Consider the following 27370-nt stretch of genomic DNA (forward strand, 5'->3'; position numbering starts at 1 on the left):
TTACAGACCCATTAGCCAAACTTCTGTTCCAGAGAAAATAATGGAGTCACTAGTTAAAGAAGTAATGCAGGACCATCTCAACAGGAGTGCAGTTATACTTTGTTGCAGCATTTGTTTCTTAATGAGAGATCTTTTCTGACCAATTTGATTGGATACTTTGATGCAGTGACATTGGAACTTGGATGAAAAAATTATTTTGATATATACTTGGATTTCAGGAAAGCCTTTGATACTGTTACACATAAAAGACCGCTGTACAAATTGGAGCAGTGTGGCATTAAGGTCAAGTTACTGCTATGGATAAAGGGTTGGCTGAGTGGTAGAAGACAGAGTGATCTATGGACATTGCTCTTCATGGACTAATGTTATTAGTGAAGTCCCCCAGGGTTCGGTCCTGGGCCCATTGTTGTTTTCTATATTTATTGATGATATTGATGAAGGTATATATCAGGCTTAATTAAAATTTGCAGATGATACAAAGGTTGGTAGAGCACTTAGCAACAGCAATCAAGGTATGCAACAAAATTTAGAAAACTTAGGCAGATGGGCTGAGAAATGTAATTGAAATTTAACATTGAAATGCAAATGGGAGGCACTGCATATAGGCAAGCTAATGTTTGAAACCATACTCTACTGGCAAACAATCCTGCCTGGTTGTATTTTAATATAAAATGTGTATTTGCTAATGCAATGCAATTTCTAGTGCAGTGTGGACTTTAAAAAAAAAATGCTGTTCTTTGCCTGTTTGGTCCAAAATGCCTCTTGTTTTCCTGCCACTTTTGTAAGTTTTTGTAAGCTCTTTTTAATACCTGATTTCCAGCTTTTCGATGTTGTTGTTATTTGGTTTTTAGGAGCATTAGCAACTAAGGCCATATTGCTCCGGGGATATGCTGTGGTCATTCCCTGACCTTTCCACATCCTCCGTATTTGGTGGTCACGGGCTCGAACCCCGGTCTAATCAAGAAGCGTGTGCTACGCACTGCTGCTCCTGCCCACCTGGCTATGGAGGTGCCCCAGCTTTTCGAAAGACAAAGGTTGATAGCTATGAAACTTTGAATGTGAGCTGTGTTTCTGCACAGTTTGTGTCATGGTTATAACAGAGAAACAACATAAACATTACCAGCAAGTTGCTCCTGACTTCTTTGAATGCATGATTGACAATATATTTTTGAAATATGAGTTTATGGGGATGATCCCAAAACCAAACAGCAGTCATTCCAGTGCCAAACACCTTCATCTGACCCAGAAAAAGTGTAGCAACTGCACAACAAAATGAAAGCCACATAGCTAGCACGTTATGGCTGTGAGGGTGTTTTCCTCCACCACGAATATGCTCCAAGAGGACATACAATTAGACTTCTGCATAGAAGTTCCAAGACTCCTTTGTGATACAATTAAAAAAAAAAAAAAAAAAAAAGACCAGAAAAGAGGACCCCAGACTGGTTACATTACCCATGAATGATAGTGTACTGCCACGTTCATCACTACTTGTACAGAGTTTTTTGGCTCATCTCCACAACCCTCATTTTCAACAGATATGGCCGGCTCCATATGACTTTTTTTGTTTTGTAGACTGAAAAAAAATCATGAAGGGACATAATCTGATAACATAAAAAGAAAGAATAATAGGACATCTCAGCTTTAGCTAATTTTTGAAATTGGCTTTCCATAAGTGCTTCCACAAGAAAAGTAGAACAAGCATTAAGGGAAAACAAAGGATTTAAATCAGCAGCCATGAGCAGTAATGTAGAAAGACAAATGATACTGAAACTGAAGAATAGCGATGGTGTACTTATAAACAGCAGAGAAGGCATAATTCAAATAGCAGAAGACTACTATAGAGAATTATACATGGAGCAGGGGAATGATGCCAGCAGTGGGGAATTGCAAAGTAGCAACACATATGACATACCCGATATTCTTCCTGATGAGGTAGAACATGCATTGAAGAAAATGAAGAATCAGAAAGTCCCGGGGGAAGATGAAGTTACTGTAGAGTTGTTAAAATTGGGAGGAAGAGACATAACACAAAAACTGGCAAGGCTCTTCACAAAGTGCATTAGAGAAGGTGTGACACCTAAGCAGTGGAATAATGCAATCATAGTTTTGCTGCATAAGAAAGGAGATAAATCAGAAATTGGAAATTATAGACCAATTAGCTTGTTATCCCACATCTACAAGTTGTTCACAAGGGTCATTACTAACAGATTAGAAAGAATACTTGATGAGAATCAACCGAAAGAGCAAGCTGGCTTTAGGACAGGATTCTCAACTATGGATCACCTTCACGTAATATCACAGCTAATGGAGAAAGCAAATGAATATAAAACACCATTATGCCTGGCATTTGTGGATTATGAAAAGGCATTTGACTCCATACAGCATAAGGCAATGTTTCGGGCACTGGAAAGACAAGGCATAGATACTCCATATATTATGATTTTGAAGAAAATATATGAGAGTGCTACATCCTTTATTAGACTAGACAAAGACAGTAGCAAATTTAAAATCGAGAAAGGAGTTCGACAAGGAGACACAATATCTCCGAAGCTGTTTACTGCTGCCCTTGAGGAAGCTTTCAGAAGATTAGACTGGTCGCAGAAAGGAGTCAGTGTGAACGGAGAGTACCTAAACCATTTACGATTTGCAGATGACATTGTGGTCATAAGCCATGATCCCAAAGAATTAGAGGGAAATCTTAATCAGTTATGCACAGTTAGTAAGGATTTTGGACTAAAGATGAATATGGCTAAAGCAAAAGTAATGATGAACAAGTATGCCACAGAAAGGGAAATAATGATTGAAGGAGCAGTAATTGAAAAGGTGGAGTCGTATACTTATCAGGAACAAGTTATTAGCTGTAATAATGATAAATGGCTGAAAGTCAAGAGAAGAATAAATTTTGGATGGATAGCATTCAGGAAATATAGTCACATACTGAAGAGCAACATCCCAGTTTGAAACGTAAAATAATGAACCAATGTATACTCCTCACCATGACTTATGGAAGTGAAACTTGGGCACTCACCAAAAGAATGGAAGAGAAGCTGAGAACTACACAACGAAGAATGGAACGAATTATATTGGAAATCAGACTGTTAGATAAGAAGAGAAACACACGGATTAGGCAGCAAACTCAAGTAAAGGACATTCTTATCAAAACTAAAGAACTAAAATGGTCTTGGGCAGGACACATAGCTCGAAGACATGATGACAGATGGACTAAGAAAATAACAGAATGGTACCCAAGAGGAGCTAGAAGAAGCCATCTCCGCCTGGAAGACAAAGGCGGAGATGGATAGATGAAATTCATGAGTTTGTGGGTAGTAAATGGGTGGCCAGTGCTAAAAACAGAAGGAACTGGAAAGTTGCTGGAGAGTCCTTCATCCTGCAGTGGATTGAAAATGGCTGATGATGATGAAGTGCTTCCAAGCGTGGAAAATCACCTCAGAACAGCATGATTTCAAAGGGGATTAAGTCACCTCTCCATCCCACCCGGTAAGTATGCTTATTTTTATTATATTGTAGCAGTCTGGATACTTTTTGAATAGACCTCATATTCTTTAATAATATATTTATTTTGAATGTGACATATTTAAATTGTGTGTTTTTGACATTTCTTTAATTTTATACAGAAATAGCGATGCAAATGAAACTTGGAAAGACTTGGAAAATCAAAAGTGGAAATTTTTGCACTTCATACAGATATCAGTAAAAATGTAAACAAATAAATAAATGTTCCCTTTATATCCCAGCATGATCAAATAGGTCACAACTAATTATTTTGACAGTAAATACAAGCATTACCCATATTTAGGCCTGACATAGCAGAGTGGTTATGTGCATGAGTGCAGTAGCACACACTCTTTGAGTGGACTGGGGTTCAAACCTATGACTGCTAAATATGATTAATATTTGTATTGATGATTTTTTGTAAACTCCACTAACCTGGTAGTCGTGCCGGAGTATAAACAAGAAAATTTTAGTAGTTGGGCGAGATTGAACCATAGCTTAATCCCATGTAAAATAGAAAAAGGCTGCAAAATAAAAATAAATAATAATAAAATAAAACGAATTGAATTTTCTTAGTAATCTTGAGGTTTTATCAAGTATGAGTGACATTTCATGCTATCTTTTTTGCTTTTATTTCAGCCCAAAGTATTGCAAACAGACCTTTGCCTCCAGTTCCACCCATCCAGATTAAAAGGCATTCTCAGGTGAGTAATGTGTCCACATTTTTGAGCCTGGAGAGCATTAATTACAGCAAGGAAATAACAAGCTAATTTTCAAAATTATTTTATTATTTATACATGAAACATTCTGGGTAATTATGAATTGATTTTCTTGGATGTTCACAGTTCCTGCAACTGTTTGTTACAGAGTTTATATTTAGCGTGGGCTTTCTATTGTATGTACTATGGAAAGCAGTAACCCCAGATTAACGTATCAACTCTGTGGTGCTACACTGACAGTGGTAGAGAACGAAAAGGACCTGGGGATAATAGTTCAGGCAGATATGAAGTTTTCTGAGCAGTGCAGACGGTCTGCAAGAGTAGTTCATGGTGTCTTGTCAATGATATACAGGAATTTTTCTAGCAGGGATAAGGAGGTGACTTTTCCCTTGTATAATAAGGCAATGGTCAGGCCACACCTTGAATACTGTATACAGGTCTGGAGGCCTTGTTTTAAGAAGGATATAGAGTTGTTGGAACGAGTACAGAGAAGGGCAACAAGATTAGTGAATGGAACAAAGGGTTGCTCTTACAAAGAAAGGCTTAAGTTTTGTAAATTACAGTGTCTGGAGACTTAGGCACCTGCGAGGTGATCTGATTGAGGTGTATAAAGCCTTGAGTGGTTTGAGCATGCTCAATGCTGATGGGATTCTTCCTCGTGCTCAGAATAATCACCCGAGAGGGTATAAATTGAAATTGAGGAAAGACAGATGTAGGATAGATGTGCAAAAGTTTGTCTTTAGCCAGTGAGTAGTTGGTTGGTGGAACAGACTTCCATCCTTTGTTGTGGAAGTTGATACCCTAAATAAACTTAAGACTGAGCTTGACAGGTATTTCGAATGAACGGAGGGGTGAAATGGGAGAGTTTTTTTTTTTTTTTGGCTGATGGTGCATAAGCTTGCTTTCCTGCATCATATGTCTCTACTAATGCAGTCAGGATTACAGGATTACTGAAGTGAAATTTTATCTTCTGCAACTAGGGTTTGTGAAGATATAAACAAAAAGAGAATGAGTATAATCAGTGAACCATGTTCATATTGAAGGAATTTATTTATGAATGGGTAATGCACACACATCATTTCTACTACCAAGGTAGTTTTAATGCATCATTTGCTTATATCTCATATTGCGAATACCTCCACAACGTCATGAGAGGTATTCACAGTATGAGATATAATCAAACGATGCATTAAAACTACTTTGGTGGTAGAAATGATGTGTGCATTACCCATGCCTAAATAAATTCCTTCATACTCTCAGGAATTTAGCTAAGAAATACCTTTTAGATTAAACACGCACACCATCAGGCATCTCTCATATTGTGGAGTTATACTTCATAACTGGGTTGTCACTATTGCAACAACAGGGTACCTGCCCACCCACGGATGAGAAGCCAATAAGCTTCGAAACGATGCCATCTGGGTGGTGGTATCTGCTGAGAATAAGTAACATTAGTCTTCTCCATAGGTGAAACGTTACTTATTCAAGGTAGTGCAATACCATGGCAACTCGTTGTGAAGGTATTCACAATATTAGATGGCGCCTCTGTAGCCAGGTGGGAAGGAGCAGCAGTGCGTAGCACACGCTTCTTGATTAGACCGGGGTTCGAGCCCATCACCACCAAATGCGGAGGATGCGGAAAGGTCAGGGAATGACCACCGTATATTCGTGGAGCAATATGGCCTTAGTTGCTAATGCTCCTAAATAACAAACAAAACAATATTAGATATAATCAAACAATGTATTAAAACTACTGTGGTAGTAGAAATAATGTGTGTGCATTAGCCAAGAAATATTTTTGACTTGAATGCAATCTGTGGAGAAATAACAAAGAATTATTTCATGTAGGAATGCAATGTAAAGGTTACACTACCTAGTTTTTGATATCTATAACCTCCAGCATTACTCGTTTCTGAATCAGCCAAGTGATTTTATTAGAAAGTTGAACAACTGCTTGTAACCACAAGTGACCCTGTACACCTATGAAGGCGTTTGAAAGATCTGTTGTGAAGTACAGGAATAAACACATGATATTTCCATTTTATCAGCCAGCAGCATCTCAATCCTCTGTACAGAAGGTCACTTACATAACAATGATGTTTTGATATATGATCTCCGAAGTCTTTAATACAGAGACTGAAAGTAATTTTAATTTACATTATACTTTCTTACATGGATTGGCATGCAAGAAATTGTAAGTGGATGAGCAGTAGTTGAGGGGATGTCTTAGACTAATGAAGCATACTTTTCCTGCTTGGAAAAGTGTACATTGAAATTGCAATATGTGGTGGTATAAACAGGTGGGAAATCAGTATTGGAAAATGATGCAAGAAGGCAAGCTTTTACAACATAAAAAAAAAAAAAAAAAACACTTCCCCTATCACCTGTCTATCCCCCTCTAATAGTTAATTCAAGTTCTTCCTTGAATTTATTCAAACTGCCCACTTCCACCATACCAGATGGAAGTTTCCTCTAGCAATCAACTACCACTGGCTGAAACCATTCTTTGTCAATTTAAATTTATGCCCTCATATGTAGTCTGACCAAGAGGGAGGATGCCATCAGCATTGAGCTCACTCAAATCTATTCAAAGTCTTTAACACCTCACAAGTGTGAGGAGGTAATTTAGACTTTGGACATTGCAAATTGCAATGTCTAGGGACATTGCAATTTGCAGAACTGAATCCTTTCTTGTTAAGAGTGCCCTTTTGTTATCCTCATTCTTGTTAATCTTCTCTACATTTGACTTGAAACATTATGGCCTAAGTTGCCAATGCACCATAAAAAATCAAAAACCAGCCAACCATCTCTTCTCTGCACCTAATGGTAATAGAGGCATGTGATGCAAGAAAGCAAGCATATGAGCTTATGTAGCATCAGCCAAAAAAAAAAAAAAAATTTGACGCTCCCATTCCTTCTAAAGGTTTGTCCAGTTCCTCAAATTTATTTAAGCTATCAACTTCCACAACGACAGATGAAAGTTTCTTCCAGAAATTTACCACCCACTAGCTAAAGGCAAATTTCCACACATCTATTCTACAGCTGTCTTTCCTCAATTTTAATTTATGTCCCCTTAGGCTCGTAATCTGAGCAGGCGGAAGAATCCCATCAGAACCTTTTATCCATTGTAGCAACCCATTCAAGGCCTTATACATCTCAATCAAATCACCTCGCAGGTACCTAGTTTCCAGCCGCTGCACTTTGCAGAACTTAAGCCTTTCTTGGTAAGAGGATCCTTTTATTCCCCTCACCGTTCTTGCTGCCCTTCTGTATGTACTAATACGCTCAAGCAAATTTACATCCTTCCTAAAACGAGGCCTCCAGACCTGTACTCGAGGCATGGCTTGACCATTGCCTTATACAAAGGGATAATCACCTTTTCCCCTGATAGCAAAATTCATGTATATCATTGACAAAACCCCATGACTTGCTCTGGCAGTCTGTCTGCATTGCTCAGAAAACTTCATATCTGACTACACAATTACAGGCTGGCCTCGATTAATTCATCCCGCGAGTGCATCGCGCAAAATGGAAACGCGTTAATCGAATGTAATAATCAATAGGAAAAATTATAATTGGTCCTTGACCTTCTGGAATGTCCATAGAACCGACTGAGCTAGCCAGGTGGGTAAAGTGCCTGCCTGGCAACCCAAAGGTCACGGGTTCGAATCCCGCTTCGGGCTTGGATCAAAGTACTGCAAAAACCTTGGGAGGTGCATTATGGCCACAGAAGCTGATGCGCCAACAAATACCAAAAAAAAAAAAAAAAAATATATATATATATATATCCATAGAGAATTTTAAAAATACCTTTTAAATAACTTTTTAACTGTATACAATGTAAAAGATAATGAAAATAATTATGGAATTAAATGTTTGTTGCATAAAACAGCGGTTCCTAAACTGTGCACCGCGGAAAACTTAAAATTTTCGAGGGAAACACAGCGATACTCAACATCTGTTGGATACCGTGCGAACTACTAGCTTGAGGTAGTTCACAGTTTCAACATTTCTTATTAAGTTGTTTGGACTTAACTACTAAACGGAACTGTTAGGTATTTCTTTTGGTCTGGGTGCGCCTTGAATAAATTACTGAGACACTAAGGGCGCAGTGAACCGAGAAAGTTCGGGAACCTCTGAGACATAAAATACACAATGAAGAAATGACTGTTGCGGAAATATTTGAACAGTGTTGACTTTTTCTTTTCATCAATCAGTTTCCGATAGCCGACAACAATCTTCTCTGGGTCCTGGCAAAATAAACATCGCAGAGAACTTCACCACCTTTTGTTTGAGGTTCTCTGCGATATGAAAGATTTCACCTAGTTCTTTTACCGTTATCTCCTTCACGGTAACATTTTCATCTGGCTTGTTTAAAAAATTAAATTTTTAAATGCAAGTGTGCATTGACTTTATTAGCAGGAGATAAACAAGTAACACGTCTTCTTCCGATGGTTGATGGAACACACAGAGGCGAGCAGCAGGGAAACGTTTGTTTATTGCCCATCCAACTCACGGTAAGCTTAACATGCGATTCAATCTTTTTAAACTATCGCATTAAAAAAAAAATAGCGTTAACTGGAAATTTGCATTGTGTAAAGTGAAAAGTAGTATATTTTTTTCAAATAGCGGTAACTGAAAAACATGTTAATCGAACTCGCGTTATGTGAGGCATGGCTGTACTCCCGGGTCTTTTTCATTTTCTACCACCCTAAGTGTAGTACTATACAGTTGGTGGTGGGCGCCTCCATGGGCAGGAGCAGCAGCGCGTAGCACATGCTGCTTGATTAGACTGGGGTTTGAGCCCATGACCACCAAATACGGAGGATGCAGAAAGGTCAGGTAATGACCACCGCATATCCCCAGAGCAATATGATCTTAGATGCTAATGCTCCTAAAACCCAAATAACAAACAAGCAAACACAGTTGGTACATTCCTCTGGGGTTACTTCTACCCATATGCAGTACTCTGCATTTGTCAATGTTAAACTTCAGTTGCCACTTCTCAGCTCATCTGCCCAAATTTTCTAGATCCTGTTGCAGTAGTACACTGCCATTACTGTTATTATTAACAACCCTGCTAACCTTTGTATCATCTGCAAACTTCGACACTAAGTCTGATATACCATCATCAATATCATTGATAAATATACAAAACAACAGTGGGCCCATCACCGAACCCTGTGGGACTCTACTAATAACATTAGTCCACGAAGAGCAGCATCCATTGATTACCACTCTGTCTTCTCCCACTCAACCATCCTTTTATCCATTGTAGCAACTTACCCTTAATACCATTCTGCTCCAATTTGTAGAGTAGTCTTCCATGCGCAACAGTGTCAAAAGCTTTCCTGAAATCCAAGTATATGATATCAAAATTATTTTTTGCATCCAGTTCCTTTATAACCACATCATAGTATCCAATCAAATTTGTCAGACAAGACTTTCCCTTAACAAACCCATGCTTTGTCTGAATTATTGCTGCAGTCTTGGCTAGCCGATCCTGCAATGCATATTTAACCAGTGACTCCATTATTTTACTCGAAACAGAAGTTAAACTAACTGGTCTGTAATTACTTGTCACCCTTCGATCCCCCTTTGTGAATTGGGGATACATTTGCACATCTCTAGCCCGTGGGGACTTCCCCTGAGTCCAAGGATGCTCTCATAATTATGGCTAAGGGTTTGCTTAGTTCCTTTACCGTCTCCTTTAATATAACTGGATAGATCCTATCCACCAGAGGAGCCTTTTTTATGTTTAACTTGAACAATTTCTTCTCTGCTTTGCTCTCAGTTATTACAAAATCATTAAGCACTCAGTTACAGTTTGATAAACTTCTGGTATTCTCCTCCCTTAACTTGTCATATGTGAATGTAGATGCAAAATACTTATTCAGTTTGTTAGCTATCTGAGCAGAATCATCAACAGTCAAACCATCGATATCAAGTGGACAAATCTGATTCGTCCCCTTCCTTGCATTTGTCAACGTTTATATAAGTAAAGGAGTCGTTGCTGTTTTTCTTAGTGTCATTTGCTAAAGATTTCTCGTAATCTGCCTTTGCTTGCCGAATCTCCTTTGTGACGATTACAGATTAGCTTATATCTGCCATAGGCTCTGTGTCGCCTGATAATTTATATGCATCCCTCCCATGCATTTTTCTTCTCTGCCACGAGTCTTATTAGTTCGTTTACAACCATTTAGGCCTAAACCTTGAACAATATTTCTTAATTGGTATGAAAAGCCTAGTAGCTTCTACAATCAATTAATTACTTGAATGCTTCCCACTTAGAATTTGCTGTTGGTAACATCAGTTGGTCCCACTGTACAATATTTAAAAACTGACCACTGTAGTCACATTTACGGAAGCAAATACTCTTCCCTTTACCCCTGATTGTAATTATATCTTCAAGTAAATCCCACATCAGTACGCTGTGATCACTGGCACCTAGTGGTTCCTTTATCTGCAAATTCTTAATACATGAATAATCACTGCTGATAACCAGATCAAGATTATTTCTTCTCTGGTTGCCTCTAGAACATGCTTCTGCAGAAAACAATCATCCAATAAATCCACAAAAGTCTTGTTAGTGTGCGAGTGACCAACCCAGAAATTCCAGTCAATATCTGGGAAGTTAAAGTCCGCCGTTATAAGACATTCTGATTTACTAGCCCACTCTATTTCTCTGTACAATTGTTCGCTGTACTCATTAGAGTCATTGGGCCTATAACGCACACCTACTCTTATTTTTGCTTTCCCAGTGCTTATGTCACACCAAACTGACTCAACATTGCACTGTCCATCTATGTCAACTGGATGCACTTCCTTGGATTCTATGTTTTTCTTAATTAATAGCACATAATCCCTCTTCCCTTCCTATTCTGTCTATCCTTTCTGTACACATTGTACTCCCCAAATTCCAATTCCGCATTCCTAATATCTGTGCGACATGTCTCTGATATCCCAACAGTATCCGACTTTGATGTCTTGACCAGCAAAATTCATCAAATTTATTTGTTATACTTCTAGCATTGGTGTACATGCACCTATTCTTATTTACCCTAACACAGCCCATGTATTTATTTGTTTTATGATGACTGCCATCAGTCCCTGAAATCCCCAGCACCCCTCACTCCAGGACGCTGCTCATTCTAATAAAAGTAGTGCAAGAATCACCTTCACCTCTGCCTGTTCTGACAGATTCTAATTCTTTGTAAAATAATACCTCTAGACCTGTATGCAGTACTCAAAATGTAGCCTAACCATTGCTTATACAGTGGGATAATCACCTCCTTATCTCTGCTGGTAAATTTCCTTTATATCATTGACAAAGATATAACTTGAAGCTCCCTAGGATAGGCTGCTAGGAGAGCTCTCCTAGCAGCCTACGTGCACTGCTCAGAGAACTTCGTGTCTGATTGCACAAACAGGTCCTTTTCATTCTCCACTACCCTGAGTGTGGTACCACACAGCTGATATGCTAATCTAGGATTATTGCTAACCATATGCAGTTCCTTGCATTTATCAATGTTAAACTTAATTTATCACTTTTCAGCTTATCTGCCTAATTTTTCTAGATCTTGTTGCAGGAGCATACCCTGATTATTATAATTAACCACCAATGGAGTCTTTCTCTCGTGGCCATTCTCAACCTTGTGTTGGTTGACATTACAAGAATGCAAAATAGGATGATCTGCAAGATATCTTTTCTTCTTTTCCTTGGTTAGATTATTGTTTTAAATCTTCTGATGTCAATGTTTGCTCAGATCGTGTCAGTGAAATTATTCTTGTAGAGATGAAATCCCTTATTGCACACTCCACCTTAAAACCTTGTCCTTTATCTAAACCTTGATTTTCCAATAAATGTGCTAAGGATGTTCAAGGTAAGAATGTTGCATATGGCAATTGGCTTGTATCTAAATGTCCAGGTTCATTTTCTGTCTACACCAAAGCTCGCAAAAATTGTAAAGCAGTTATTAATCAGTCCCAACTAGATTTCGAACAGGCTAAGGGCAGAAAACTTACTTCTTGTCCAAATGGTAGTTGAGCAGTCTGGTTTTTTTGCCAAAGATATTGGTTGCAACATTTTCTCTTCTCTATTCCCACCATCTGCTAAAATCAGATGGTTCTATTGCCACTTTGGTCAAAGATAAAGCTGATCTGCTAGCATCCTGCTTTTCTTCTAACTAGTGTCTTGTTGATGATCTTGGTAAACCACCTACTATTCCCAATACCCCATTCCTTTTTTCACTTTCATATTCCAAAGGTGTTTTCCCTTCTGCTTGGATAATTGCTCATATCCAGCCAGGTATTGTCCCATTGCACTAACTTCTACTCTTTTTAAAGTAATGTAGAAATCAATTAACTGCCAACTCTTAAACTGTCTATAAACCTAGTATCTGATCAAAAATCGCTAGTACAGATTCCATCAGTGTTGATCCACTGGTGATACTCTGGCTTATGTTACTCATCTATGGACAAGTTCAATGAAACTCAAGGTGTTGCTTTTGAAATTTCAAAGGCTTTTGATTGTCTTTGACAAAAAAAGGTCTTCTAAATAAACTTCCATCTTATGGTTTGCCAACTGCTTTTTGTAATTGGGTATCCAGTTTTCTCTCTTACCGCTCACTACAGGTGATGGTAGATGGCTCTCTGTCTTCTAACTGCTCCACTAATGCTGGTGTACCCCAAGGTTCAGTACTTTCTCCCACTCTTTTCCTCCTGTATATTACCATTGACCAGAAATCCTATCTATAGTTTTGCTGATGATAGCACATTACCTTCCACCTTCCAGTTTGAGAAACCTTGCCCTGTACAAACAGCTTCAACTTCTCGAATATTCACTACTAATTCTTTTAATGCTAACTCCTATGCTTATCTTCGATGACACTCTGATTTCTAGACAAGATCATATATTTGTATTGAGGATTACTCTGACTTCTAATTTCTCTTGGAATAAATAAGCACATTACAAATAATGCTTCTTCTGCATCTAAAAACTGTTTTCTCTTTTGCTCTTGGCATTACTTTTTGTACAGCTGTTCACTTTGTACAAATCGCAAATCCACCCTAGAATGGAATATTGTTCCCACATCTGGGATGGTGTGCATTCAAAAGAAGGCAGCTAGGTTAATTAATGGCTCATCTCTAACAAAGTCTCTCCACTGTCTGTCTCATAGATGTTCTGTTTCTTCTGCATGCTAGATACTTCCATGGGCACTGTTCTTCTGAATTGTCTTCTGTAATTCCCACTTTCTCTTCCAAACCAGTCATCATCCTTTTACCGTTCAGCTTCAAACTCACAGAACCAACTTTTCCTCTTTCTCATTTATTCATTCAACTTCTGTTTTCTGGAACAACCTTCTTCCATACTTATTTTTCCTGAAAATTACAATCTACAGAAATTCAAGTCTAATGTTAACAAGTATCTTTTTTCATCATCTCAACCTTCAAGTCAAGAACAGTACTAAGTAGTATACTTTCTAATACCACTCGTTTGGGGTTTTCTTAAAAAAAAAAAAAAAAAAAACCCTCCCCACCTTCCCTACATTATGGAATTTTCAGGTGAAAAAGGTAAACTTTTTTTTACCTGAAAATTCTTCTTTTCTGCGTCAGTCAAAAAAAGAATTAGCGAATCATCTTTCATGTCATTTACCAATTTCTTTCCAGTATTTGTACAACAATTCAAATGTACTGCATTCAGATATATAGAACAGTAATTGCATGCTTGAATTACATCTGTTTAAGATCCAGAGGTGCTGCTCCATAAGGCCCTGACTTCAAGTATCTTGATGCTCTTAGTTATGGAATTCACTTGAAGTCAGGGACTTATGGAGCAGCACCTCTGAATCTTAAACAGATGTAATTCAAGCATGCAATTACTGTTCTATATATCTGAATGCAGTACATTTGAATTGTTGTACAAATACTGGAAAGAAATTGGTAAAATGACATGAAAGATGATTTGCTAATTCTCTTTTTGACTGACACAGAAAAGAAGAATTTTCAGGTACTCTACATCTATTAGATTAGTGGTTACTTTTTGTTTTTTTTCAAATCTGCCATGTATTGCCCATTCATTTCTATAATTAGCACATGCCACAAACAGAATTTCTAGTTAAACTTTTAATATTACATCAGAGTTAACCTGTGATATTCATGAAAAATAAGTTGTTAGATGCTTTTGATTATGTTTGGCATAAAGGTATTCTAAACAAAACCCCATCCTATGAATTGCTGACTGTTTCTTGCAATTGGGTATCCAGTTTTCTCTCTGACCCACTCACTGCAAGTAATGGTAGATTTCTCTCTCATCTAACTTCTCTACTAATGCTGGTGTTCCCAAGGTTCAGTTTTTCCTCCAAGTTTTTTTTGTCTTGTATACAGGTGACCGCCGCTTAACGCTGATAATTCGTTCCAGAAACACAGAGCGCTAAGTGAATCAGCACTAAGCGAGCGCCGCATTCCCATAAGGTAACATATGTATTTGTGAGTTGCGGTTGGTGCCATTGGATATTTCCTAATCAATAATAAACGGTAGTGAAAAGATGCACAAATGTCGGTCAAAATATTTAATATTCAAATATTTGTACATAAAATATTCTGCATTACATATGTATATAATTATGTGGTAACTACTTACGTATCAAAATTAAACTTAAAATTCCAATTAAAATCACGAAATTGATTTTAATTGGTTTAATTTAATTGATGAATTTAATCATGAAAAATGTGTTGATTTTGGGTTGAACTTTGGCCCTCTTCCAAATAAACTAAAAGGGTATTAATTTTAAATCCCCCCACAGCATTACCACCCAACAATAAAGTCACCTGATCCTTCGCCGCTTTGAAACCTGGCATGTTTTTTTTTTCTTCTTTCAATATGAAACTTCTTTTAGGCATTCGTTTCCACAAAAGTCCTGCTTCATCTATGTTATAAACTTGTTGAGAAGTATAACACACAATACCCCTCTTCAATAATTTTAACAAGTTCTTTTTTGAAAGTTTCGGTTCCTTGATCTGCACTTGTGGCTTCTCCCTAGATTTTAAATCTATTCAACCAGCCCTTACCAGTTTTAAATGGTTCCACTTTTTTTTTTTAGGTGAGTTTTCTTCAGATCATCATATTGGCTTTTCTTCAGATCATCATATTGGCTAATCTCTCTCTCTCTCTCTCTCTTTTATAATATTTAACTTAACTGAATTCTGCATTTGACATTATCTTCAATAAAATTAGTTATAAAGTCTTTCCATTTCAATCCTAATAGTCGGCTAGCCCTAGTTGCTTGCAGTGGAGCAGCTATCTTTCCCGCTGCTAAAATTAATTCTTTATTTTTTTTATATAATTGTTCTTACAGTTAAACTTGAAGTCCTAAATTATGGCACACATCCGCTTGTCGTTGACCGAAATCGATTCACTTCAAAACGTCTAATTTAATTTTCAAATTCAGTCTTTTTCTTACATTTATAGTCTTCGTACTGCATCCAGACCTTGTTGCTTTTTCATCCTTATCAGCCATTATTAACTCTTCGAAAATGTAACTGCGTGGGTTGCATTAATTATGATACAATGTTCGAGTAAACTGTCCTTACGCACGATATCTAATACTGTACTGAGTGATGATTAGTCTTTGGATAAATGCATATAACACAAATATTACAAGCAATATACTTGATCATTTTTTAAAATGTTGATCTCGGAACTACGTAACAAGTCACTGTACTGCATTAAATTAGCGTGTGAGAAAATTTTACTGAGTGTGGGAAAATTTCTCAAGTTAGCGTGGGAAACGTTTTAATGCTGTTTTGCTATTCATTTTCAAGCTATCGACTCCATCAAATGAAATGATTTCGTTAAATATGCCAAAAATGCAATCTGTAAAAGAGTGTTATAGTGATGTGTGACAGCGTTATAGTCAGATACGGGTTATACTATAAGAAGAGCGTTATAGCGAACCAGTGTAAAGCGAACCACGTTATAACGGGGGCCTGCTGTATTAATAATCTTCTTCCACCGACTGGAAATCCTATCCATAGTTTTCCTGATCATGGCACACACACACTAAATTACACTTTCTATAGTATGAACCAGAGCTATAATGCTCAATACGTTTATACGTTGATATCAATATTTGTAAAAGAATAAGAGAAGTTTACCTATCAGCATTTAAGGACTTGAAGGATATTCGTGAAGTTAAAGCTTTTTGTGCAGGACAAGGTTTCTCATATTGGAAAGTGTAATTGTAAAAGAATAAGAGAAGTTTACCTCAATATGATACGTAGAACACTTCCATATGATATTCTCCAGAAATTAAAACGAAAACAATTTAAAAAATTGAAAATCTTACATCACAGTAAGAAATAATTAACAATAATTAAAAATCAAACGAACACAATTAAAAATTCAATTTAGCGCAATTAAAAATTAAGTAAAAAAGTAATTTTACAAAAAAAAATTTGCAAACGATTTTCCTTTTGACTGTATGTTATGATCACAGTAGTGAAAATTACCGAATACGGAGCATGGAACTTAAATAGGGATTATTTGTCTTTGTGCATGCGCGTAAAGGACCACAAGTCGGAGATTAGATATGGCTGGTGAACATTAACAGAATTCTCATGTAATTGAATTTCGGCGGTTTCTGCAATTAATAGTCTCATATAATTACATTGGACACTAAGTATTTTGGACTCGTTAAATAAAAAAGTGTTTTTCATTAACAGCATGAAAGGCTAATTCTGACGCTGCTGAATAAGAAGCACGAACTGAGGCTGCATGTTGATTATCACGAAAATTGAGAGGAAACCGCGTAGAACCCTGATAAGATGAGTTGCAATCGCTGCAAGGAATGTTGTATACTAGGTCATTTATTTGTGTTGCGAACGAGGAAAGGACTCAGCAATTATACAGTATAATCTGTAATTTCTGTATTGGCCTGGCTACAATTTTAAAATCAGTATCTTTTAAAGAATCTGTTAAGTTGTTCGTTGAATGTTGGGTGAGGGATGTTTGTGAACTAGTTGAATGTTGGGCGAGAGGGTGTTTGCGAACTAGCTGAAGTATTCTGACGTTGTGCATATGTGGGGGGGGGGTTGTCACACAGCTTGTATGCATTTGGTCGCAAGCTCATGACAATGTGTTAAACTCATATGAATGTGTCTTGACCCTCCTGATAATGTATTCAATTTGTTAACCTGTCTGTTTTTTTATTTGCGAGGCCTGTGCTTCATGTCACAAATCTGTGGAGGTTTTCAACAGAGACCAATTGTTAGGATGCAGATAATTTTTTAATTTGTTGCAAAGTTTCCTAACTTGGGAAAGGTATTTTTGTTTATTAGAATACAAGGCAAGCTTAATTACATTACTCGATGTGGCAGGTGCTAGTTGCTTAATGCCCGAAATTTTAAATTGATTTAAATTGACACTGGCAAACTTCGGAATGTTGTTGTTTTGAAGGCAATTCTTTAGAAAAGAAATATGGTAACTTTGGGCTAAGTATCTTAGTGTTAATCTAATGTAATTTTGCACCAAGGTATTCAAAAAATCCCCCATAATTGTGTGTATCAATAGGTTATACCAAGGAGAGAAAGGAAGTGAATGAAATAATCAGTAAGAGATTAATTAAAAATGAATTTGATAGTATGAACTAGAGCTATAATGCTCAATACGTTCTACATTTATATCAATATTTGTAAAAGAATAAGAGAAGTTTACCTCAATATGATACATAGAACACTTCCATATGATACTCTCCAGAAATTAAAACGAAAACAATTAAAAATCAAATGAACACAGTTGAAGCTGACAATGCTTTTCAACCGTATGTCGTGATCACAGGAATGAGAATTACCAAATAGGTGTGAGCATGGAACTTAAATATGGATTATTTGTCTTCACGCATGTGCATAAAGTGTTCATTGTTGAACAGTGGCACAAACAACTTAACAGATTCTTTAAAGATACTGAATTTAAAATTGCAGCCAGGCCAATACAGAAATTACAGACTATAATGAACAATTGCCGGGTCCTTTTCCTTGTTCGCAACACAAATAAATGACATAGTATACAACATTTCTTGTGGTGATTGCGACTCGTCTTATAAGTTCTACACAGTTTCATCTGAATTTGCGTGATAATCAATATGCAGCCTCAGTTCGTGCTTCTCATTCAGCAGCGTCAGAATTAGCCTTTTATGCCGTTAATGAAAAACATACTTTTTTATTTAACGAGGCCAAAATACTTAGTGTCCAATGTAATTATATGAGACTTAATTGCAGAAACCGTCGAAATTCAATTACATGAGAATTCTGTTAATGTTCGCCGGCCATATCTAATCTCCGACTCGTGGTCCTTTACACACAGCACGAAGACGAATAATCCCTATTTAAGTTCCATGCTCACCCCTGTTCGGTAATTTTCGTTTCTGTGATCATAACATACAGTCAAAAAGAATTGTCAGCTTCAGGAAGGAAAATTGTTTGCAATTTTTTTTTGTAAAATTAATTTTTACTTAATTTTGATTGCATTAATTGAATTTTTAATTGTTTGTTTGATTTTTAATTATTGTTAATTATTTCTTACTGTGATGTAAGATTTTCAATTTTTTAATTGTTTTATTTTTTTCCGTTTTATTTTTTTAATTGTTTTCGTTTTTTTTTTTTTTTTTCGTTTTTTTTTTTCGTTATGGAAGTGTTCCATATGATACTCTCCAGAGTATCATATGGAACACTTCCATATGATACTCTGGAGAGTATCATATGGAAGTGTTCTACGTATCATATTGAGGTAAACTTCTCTTATTCTTTTACAATTACACTTTCCAATATGAGAAACCTTGTCCTGCACAAAAAGCTTTAACTTCATGAATATCCTTCAAGTCCTTAAATGCTTACCAGGTAATTATTCAGTAATGCAAAGAAAGCTTTGTTAACTTTAATCCCTCTAAAACTTAGTCCTGTCTTATTTCTTGCAAAAAATAATCTGCTGCTCATTTTTGATGACACTTAAATTTCTAGACAAGTTCATATTTCTGTACTAGGAATTACCCATCTTCTAATCTCTCTCTCTGACATAAGCACGTCACAAATATTGCTTCCTCTGCACCCAGAAAGCTGGGTTTTCTTTTTTGCTCTTAGCATTACATTTCTTCTAAAGAATTACTCTTTAATCTGACCTACATGGAATGTTGTTCCCACATCTGGAGTGGTGCCTCCAAACCGTCTACCTCAAGCTTCTACACTCCATCAAAAAGATGGCAGTTGGGTTAATTAATTGCCCATCTTTTATAAAACCCCTCTCCACCTCATGGACATTGTTTCTGCTGATGCCTTGAATGTAGATACTTCCATGGTGAATTATTGTAGACTTTAACCTAAAAATGAAATTTCAGTAGCAAGTATTTCTTTTCATTGTCTTTAGAGATAAGCCTTAGTTTATCATCAGAATCAGTTATTTTATTGGGCTTTAACATGTTTACTGCTGGTTAATACACATGCTCATGAAGGGGTTTTTAATTCACTTGAATTTAAGAATGATGTTCTTGTGATTTTGTTGGAAGAAAAAGTGGATATTTTTGTCAAGAACCTTCACTATCAACCATTAGTGAGAAGAAAACCCAAAAATGTGTCACTGCTCTCCCCAGTCCAGATTCTCAATTCTGTGATTTTTGAATTTGGTTCATTAAGTTCAGAGGTCAAGCCAGCAGCAATCATGTTAAATAATGACAATATTCATCTAAGATTCCATAACATAAATTTTGTTATAACTGTATTGCAGGAGGATGTCACTCAGTACCCTTGGTTTCATGATATTGAGAGGCAGGAAGCTGAACAACAAGTCAGACTACTTGGACAGGATGGAGCATATCTTGTAAGGCCGAGTAAACGAGCAGGACAAGCAAATCCATACACTTTGACCGTACTCCAAAAAGAACGTGTCTTTCATCTTAATATTAGGATACGACCAGATGGTTTAGTTGCACTTGGGAAGGAAAAACTAAGAGAAAAGGTATAGTATTTTATTGCATTTTAGAGCAGTACAGCAAAATTTGCACTTTAAATAACTGAAAATATAATATTTGAACCTAGAAAAATCAAGATACCACCATGACAGCTGTTCTGGGACCTAAACTGCTCTCTCATCAGACAACAGATAGTCTCTGTTAGCAAGCTTGTGCCAAACAATGAGTAATGTATTGAGTCTAAATGAGTATCCAAATAGTTTGTAAAATAATAACTTCCAATTAAACATGCTTAAGTTAGCTAATAGAGGCCACTTATTGTCTGATGAGAGACCAGTAACCTAGTGGGATATTGAATTTTAAATATTAGCAGTTTAAGTTTACTTGTGGATAATGGTATTATCCCTTAAGTGAGACCAAGCCATGTAGCAAACCAGATTGTCTCCAAGACAGAAAATTGGGACACAGAGATGTGTGTTATTATGAAACTATTTTACTACCTGTGTTCAGTATAATCCTGCAACCTTTATGAAATATAATATAACAGATTGCTAACCCAACAGGGTTATTTTTTAAAATATCAATACAGTATTGTCTTCAGTGTGTTTACGAAATAAAATTTTTCAAGCAGAAAGCTCTGTTGGTTGTCATGTTATAAATGTCTTCCAGGTCTCACTACTGTTATGAAAGTTGATAGACCTGCTAATGGGTTAAAACGTTATTGAACCAAACTAAGCACACAGCCTGATGAAAAGATGGGCAGGTTTTAGTTCATAGATTATTGATTACTATGAGAAGTTTTATCATAATATTAGAAGTTACAGCATCTTAATATAATGATGAAAGCCACAGTGGTTCGAACAGCTTGGTCCTTGAGGCTGTAATTGTCATTCTTTCAGGTATGACAAGCTGGGCTTGCTACGAAGGATGCCAAAATGCTGATGGAACTGATATTGAGGTGACACTTGGGTTAAGCGGACTGAATTTCAGTGAAGTCTAGTTCTGTGACAACCAAATCCTCTTCTTGCACCTTCACAATGGTGGGACTGTTAGTAATCCTGTATGCAATCCTGAAACATGGCACCCAGTATACTGGAGATAACCACCCAAGTATGAGGTAATGTAAGAAGGGATTGAGGTGTGGTATCCACACCACACAGAGGAATGCCACTGATCTGTGTTACCAGCCAACACTAAGTGGTAGATGATGCTCATCAACCAGTGCAGTTCCACCACTTCAGTTTTTGAAGGCTTGAAATGGTGAAACCCATCTTTTAGTCTTCAGAGCAAAGCTCAGGCAATCCCCCCCCCATTACTTCCATTGTACAATATGATTGATGTTTTTTGAGGTTATGGTGGGATTCAGTCTTCCTCCGTAGGCCTACAGAAAAAAGGCCTCCGTAGCCGAGTGGGCAGGAGCGGGAGTGCAGTAGCACATGCTCTTTGAATAGACCGGGGTTCAAGCCTGACTGCTAAATACGGTCGATCTGCCAACCTGCACTGGACCAGCGTGGCAGATTATGGTCCATTTTCCTTCAGCATGAATTGTTGAGGAGGCTTCCATCCTGCAGTGGGTTGTAATGGCTTCACTTTACTTTTTTTTTTTACCAGTCTTCCTTACACTTAGAGGGTATGGCTCTAAAACGGTGTTCACAGGCAACCTGCTAAATAGTCCACCAGACCAAATTTATTGGCAACCCTTTAGGATGCATCTGGATCAACTAGTATGTAACCTCATTGCCTCTACTCTGCCAGATAGTGACTGGAGGGGGGGGTATGAGTAGTGTGCTTGCAGTGGGGGGCATTGTTGGGGCCATGTTATGTTGAGGAGCTGGATATATTGCTGTGCGTACACCATATCCAAAAATCTCATTACTTCATAAAACATGCCCTCCCCACCTTTTCGTACTACCAGATACATCATGAATAGTTAAAACTGATAGAACAAACTTATCTGCAAAAAAGATCTAAACCTCCCAAACACTTCCTCATTCATTACACAAATATACATGGTTTCAATGAAATCCATTTCCAATTAGTCTGCCAAACTGCACTTACTTTTACTAACAGAATCCCAGATATCGGTTGACTCCACCACTGCTTATCTCTGTTGTCCTAATTATTCGCTATATGAATCCTTTCACTTTAAAGGTTGTATTTGTGCATATTTCTACTCTGATATTCCCTGTCAGAGACAGTAATTTGGAATCTCCTCATTTCAATCTTCTCTGGCTTAAAATCACTGTACCCCATTCTCTTATTCATCTGTTTCCTCTATTTTTCTTCCAACTCCACCAATCACTTGGAACTCTTTGACTTTCTTTTTCTAAAACTTAAATTTCTCCAGTCCAACTTTCCTTACAATGAGCTAATTTGTGTTGGTGATTTTAATATTCACAACTCCAGCTGGCTTCCATTTTCTAGTCACATGGGCCTAGCTGGTTGAGATGCTGAAGCTTTTGCAACCAGACAATACCAGACAATCGTAATAAACAGCCAGCACTTTTAAACAACCTTTCCAAGTATACGGTCGAGGTGAGTGGTCCTCTAGGCCAGTGGTCTCCAAAGTGGGATGTGCGAGATGATCCACAATAAATCAATATTTATTAATTATGAAAACTTTAGTTTTTGAAATGTAATTATAAAAAAATTATTTTTTAATACTTTAGTATGCGGCTTTGTTTGATTGTGTGGCTTTATTTGATCATGCACATTCAAGTACATGCATTTTGTACTTGAACTTCAATTTAATTTTGTTTTGTATTTTTTTATTTGTGATCTTTTTAGATATGACTTCCATGTAAATGATTTATAAATAAAAAAATATATATTAAACTTATATATTTAATTTTTTATTTTGGGGTGTGTGGTAGTCCTTTTAAGTAAAATAAGGGTGTGCAACCAAAAAAGTTTGGAGCCCACTGCTCTAGGCACATCAGATCACAACTTGCCGATGGTCTCTTCTCCAATGGAGCCTTTCTGTTTTGGTCATTCTCAACCTTGTGTTGTTTGGCATTACAGGAATTCAAAGTGGGGGGGGGGGGGTGGTCTGTGAGATTTGTATTCTTCTTTTTCCTTGGTTGGATTGCTGTTTTAAATCTTCTGATGTCATTGTTTGCTCAGATCGTGTCAGTAAAATTATTCTTGTAGAGATGAAATCTTAATTCCACATTCTAGTCTTTTTTTATGTCTTTTTTAAATGTGCTAAGGCTGTTCAAGGTAAGAATGTTACATATTGCAATTTGCTTGCCTCCAAATTTCCAGATTCATTTTCTGCCTATACCAAAGCTCACGACAATTGTAAAGCCATTATTAATCAGTCCACACATGCTAAGAGTAGAAAACTTGCTTCGTGTCCAAATGTTAGTCAAGCATTTTAGTCTCTAGTTTCTTGCTAAAGCTATTGGCTGCAACTTTTGCCCATCTGTACTGCTACCTCTGCTGAAACCTGATGGTTCTGTTTCCACCTCAGCTAAAGATAAAGGTGCTCTACTGGCATCCTACTTTTCTTCAAACTCTTGTATTGATTATCTGGGTAAATCACCTACCATTCCCAGTACATTTCATTCAGTGCCACCTGTGATCTTTGGCAAAAGGATGTCAAGAATTTTGAACAGTCTTGATGACAAGGAAGTACTGGGTCTTGAAGGTATTTCTCCACTTGTTCTCAAAACCTGTGCTTCTGAACTAAGTGTTGCCTTTTTACACTTTCTTATTCCACTGGTGTTTTTCTTTCTGCTAATAAACTAGCTATTTCCTAAAAAGGGGAGAAATCCATTAATTGCCAACACTTAGCCAAAACTATCTAGAAACCTTCCATTTGATCAATGATTGCTAATATGGATTCTGTCAGTGTGATATACTGGCTTATGTTACTCATCTGTGGAAAGTTTGGTGAAACCCAAGCAGTTCACTTGACAGTTCAAAGGCTTTTGATCATGTGTGGCATGAAGGTCTTCTAAATAAGCTTCCATCTTATGGTTTGCCAACTGTTTTGTGATTGGGTATCCAGTTTTCTCTCTTACCTCTGACTGCAGGTGATGGTGGATAACTCTGTCTTCTAACTGCTCCATTAATGCTGGTGTTCCCCAGATTTCATTTATTTCACTCTTTTCCTCATATATATTAATGACCTTCCATTGACTGGAAAACCTATCCATAGTTTTGCTGATGATAGCACGTTACTTTCCAGTTTAAGCAACCTTGCCCTGTACAAACAGCTTCAACTTCTTGAATATCCACTATTAATTCCTTTAATATTGATCCTCCAGGTTATTTTTGCCCAGTGGGGCAAAATAACTTAGTTGATTTCAATCCTTCTAAAACTCAGTCCAATGCTTATCTTCGATGACATTCTGATTTATAGGCAAGATCATATACCTTGACTTCTAATCTCTCTCTTGGTATAAGCACATTACAAATATTGTTTCCTCTGCATTTAAAAATTCTGGGTTTTCTCTTTTGGTCTCAGTGTTACTTTGCTTCTAAACAGCTATTTGCTATGCACAAACCTCAAATCTGCTCTACCGTGGAATATTGTTCTTACATCTGGGGTGGTGCCCTATCACCTCTCTGACTTCTAGATGTCATTTAAAAGAGAGAAGTTAGGTTAATGACCAGTCTCTTATGAAGTCTCTCCACTCTATCTCATAGATGTTCTGTTTCTGCTGCATGCCTTTTCTTTAGATACTTCCATGGGCACTGCTATAATTCTCTCCTTTCTCTTTTAAATCAGTATCAATCCAAACATGTGCTGCAACCAATCAGTATCCTTTTGCTGTCCAACTTCACTCACAGAGCCAACTTCTCTTCATTTATTCCTTCCACTTCAATTTTCTTTACACATTTCCTGAAAATTACGATTTTCAGAAATTCAAATCTAATATTAACAAGTATCTTCTCAACCTTCAGCCAATGCATGGTACTAAGTATTACAGGTTTTAATACCTTTCCTGTTAGGAGTTTTCATTAACAAAAAATAATAATAAAATAAATACATTTGATTGTTTTAGACCCAACAGCATGTGCATTAGATGAGGTGCATTCATGTTTTCTGTTGTTGATTTGATGGAAAGCTATTTGTAATGGTAAAAGTAGAGTTCCTGAACATATTTAGGCATTTGAAGTGGTAGGATGTGTAATGTGGTAGTCTGATGCCTTTGTAGTCCAAGGTAGGCTTATTTCTCAGGCAGCAGAGGACCCTTGTGACCAAACACTATCTGACCTCTATTACAAAGCATTAATAAAAAGGGAAGAAATATTTTTGTTATAGAAATTTTTTTTATTAAATTGGTATTTCATATTTTATTTTATATATTGGTATTTTACTATATTTTAACTGCAGGTATCAATATGGTAAACCTTTATATAAAGTGCCATTTCAGAACCAACAAAAGGGTAAATTGTATATAATCAGAGTACATGCCCTATTTAATAATTTGATTCAGAAATTTTATTCAATTTAAAAATAAACAGTTCTCTATAAAAAAAAAAAATAAAAAAAAAAAATAAGCCTATTTAAATTTTTTTTTGGCAAAAAAAATTATTGCAGTTGATTAAGATATTTTTTAATGTCATTTAAGGGTAGTTCTTCAGAATCTGCTAGCTTCGAAAACATTTCACCATAACCTTTGGGAGCATTTAATTTTTTTGCTGTTTATTTTAAGATAGGTTAATAAGATGATTTTAACTTAGAGAGTGTTTATATAGAGGGAATTAGCACAGGGTAGTATTTTGACATTACTTAAAGTGGCTTTCATTGCATTATCATGCATCAACTAAGATTGGTATTATAATTTTTTTATCTCCAATTTTCAGACATTTCCTTCGGTTTCAGACCTAGTAAAATTTCATCAGTTGGAGCCTATCCTTCTGACTAGCTGTGGAGAGCCAGCAGGAAAAACTAGTCTTCAGGTGTTTCCAAAGAAAGATTAACTTTCACAATCATGGAAAAAATTATTACCTTTTGGCTTATCTTACAGGAAAACAAAAAAAAAAAAAAAAAAAAAATTATACAGTGAGAATGTATATATGGTGTGTGTGTATATATATACACACACATACACATGCCTTTCATGAACTATATAACACAAACTACTTTGTTTATATATCCATTATGAGGATGCCTTTGAATAAAAAAAAATCAACTATGACACCATGTTCAATATTGCACAAGAACAATATAAGTATTTTTGTTAGATCATATTTTTATTTTTTCTCAGGAAGAATGTAAATATTTATCAGCATTACTTTACTAATGACATTTGATTGTCATCTGCCAGTAGCTGAAGTGCCTTAAACTAGTTATTTTGATTAAAATGGCAGACATGTAAATGTTTTTAAATTTAGGTTATATTGCATGTTTGAAAGTTGTTTTGTATAAGATGCAAGATGAACTTGTTAAATAGCCACCTAAATGTGATTGCTGCATTCTGGTTGTAAGAAATTATATATTTTTTGTATATAAATAGTGATATTCATAATGTGTTCAATATAAATTACATTACAATGCTGTGATTTAACCATAAAACTAATTATTGAGTCTAAGATAAGTTTAATGTAGTTATTTATTACATTATTAAAAACTGCTGTAAGCAAAATAATGTAATCTTTATATATAAATATATTACTTTACAGATAACATTTCTTTACGTGGAATGCATTTTATTTTATTTCTGTTTTTATAATTTATTGTATATAACTGATTTACTACTTTGGTATATTCAGATTTAAATATATAAAATAGCGATGGGGAACTCTTACAAAGCAATGTTGATGTATTAAATTTTTTCAAAAAAAGTAGTGTTTTGTATATTTGCAGCTTCTACACAGATTACCTAATAATACCTCATGTAAACTTAAAATCTGTTTCCTTGTTTTGTGTAAATGAGTTATATAAAATGTAGTTTGTTTGCATCATGTGAATACAGAATTTTCTCTGCAAAATAGAATGTATACTTCAGCTGTGCAATTAGTAACAGTGGGTTGAGCCAACATAACTATGTGATAACTGAAAGAAATGTTGATAAAAAGTTGTTGGCTTAAATCGTTATTTTTGTGACAACTTGACAATAAATTATGTAAGAAATAATAACTTAACTTGTTTTATTTAAATAATTAGAAGAAATAATATGAATAATTATCTGTATTATTCTGATTTTATGGTCATTCTTAAGCATG

General features: G+C 36.2%; 1 protein-coding gene across 2 annotated transcripts in view; it reads left to right on the forward strand.

Moving 5' to 3' along the window:
- The window catches only part of LOC150089673 (uncharacterized), a 389737-nt gene extending 363553 nt beyond the window's left edge, over positions 1-26184 (forward strand). For both annotated transcript variants that reach the window (XM_090389589.1, XM_090389590.1), the window contains 3 exons: positions 4153-4217; positions 20008-20238; positions 26009-26184. In XM_090389589.1, the coding sequence (XP_090245715.1) occupies positions 4153-4217; positions 20008-20238; positions 26009-26125 (413 nt within the window). In that variant the 3' untranslated portion in view covers positions 26126-26184. The remainder of the gene's footprint in view (positions 1-4152; positions 4218-20007; positions 20239-26008) is intronic.
- The last annotated feature ends 1186 nt before the right edge of the window (positions 26185-27370 follow it).

The sequence above is a fragment of the Mastigoproctus giganteus genome, chromosome 2, assembly GCF_048544385.1.
Source record: "Mastigoproctus giganteus isolate SK-2022 chromosome 2, ASM4854438v1, whole genome shotgun sequence".
Taxonomy (NCBI): domain Eukaryota; kingdom Metazoa; phylum Arthropoda; class Arachnida; order Uropygi; family Thelyphonidae; genus Mastigoproctus; species Mastigoproctus giganteus.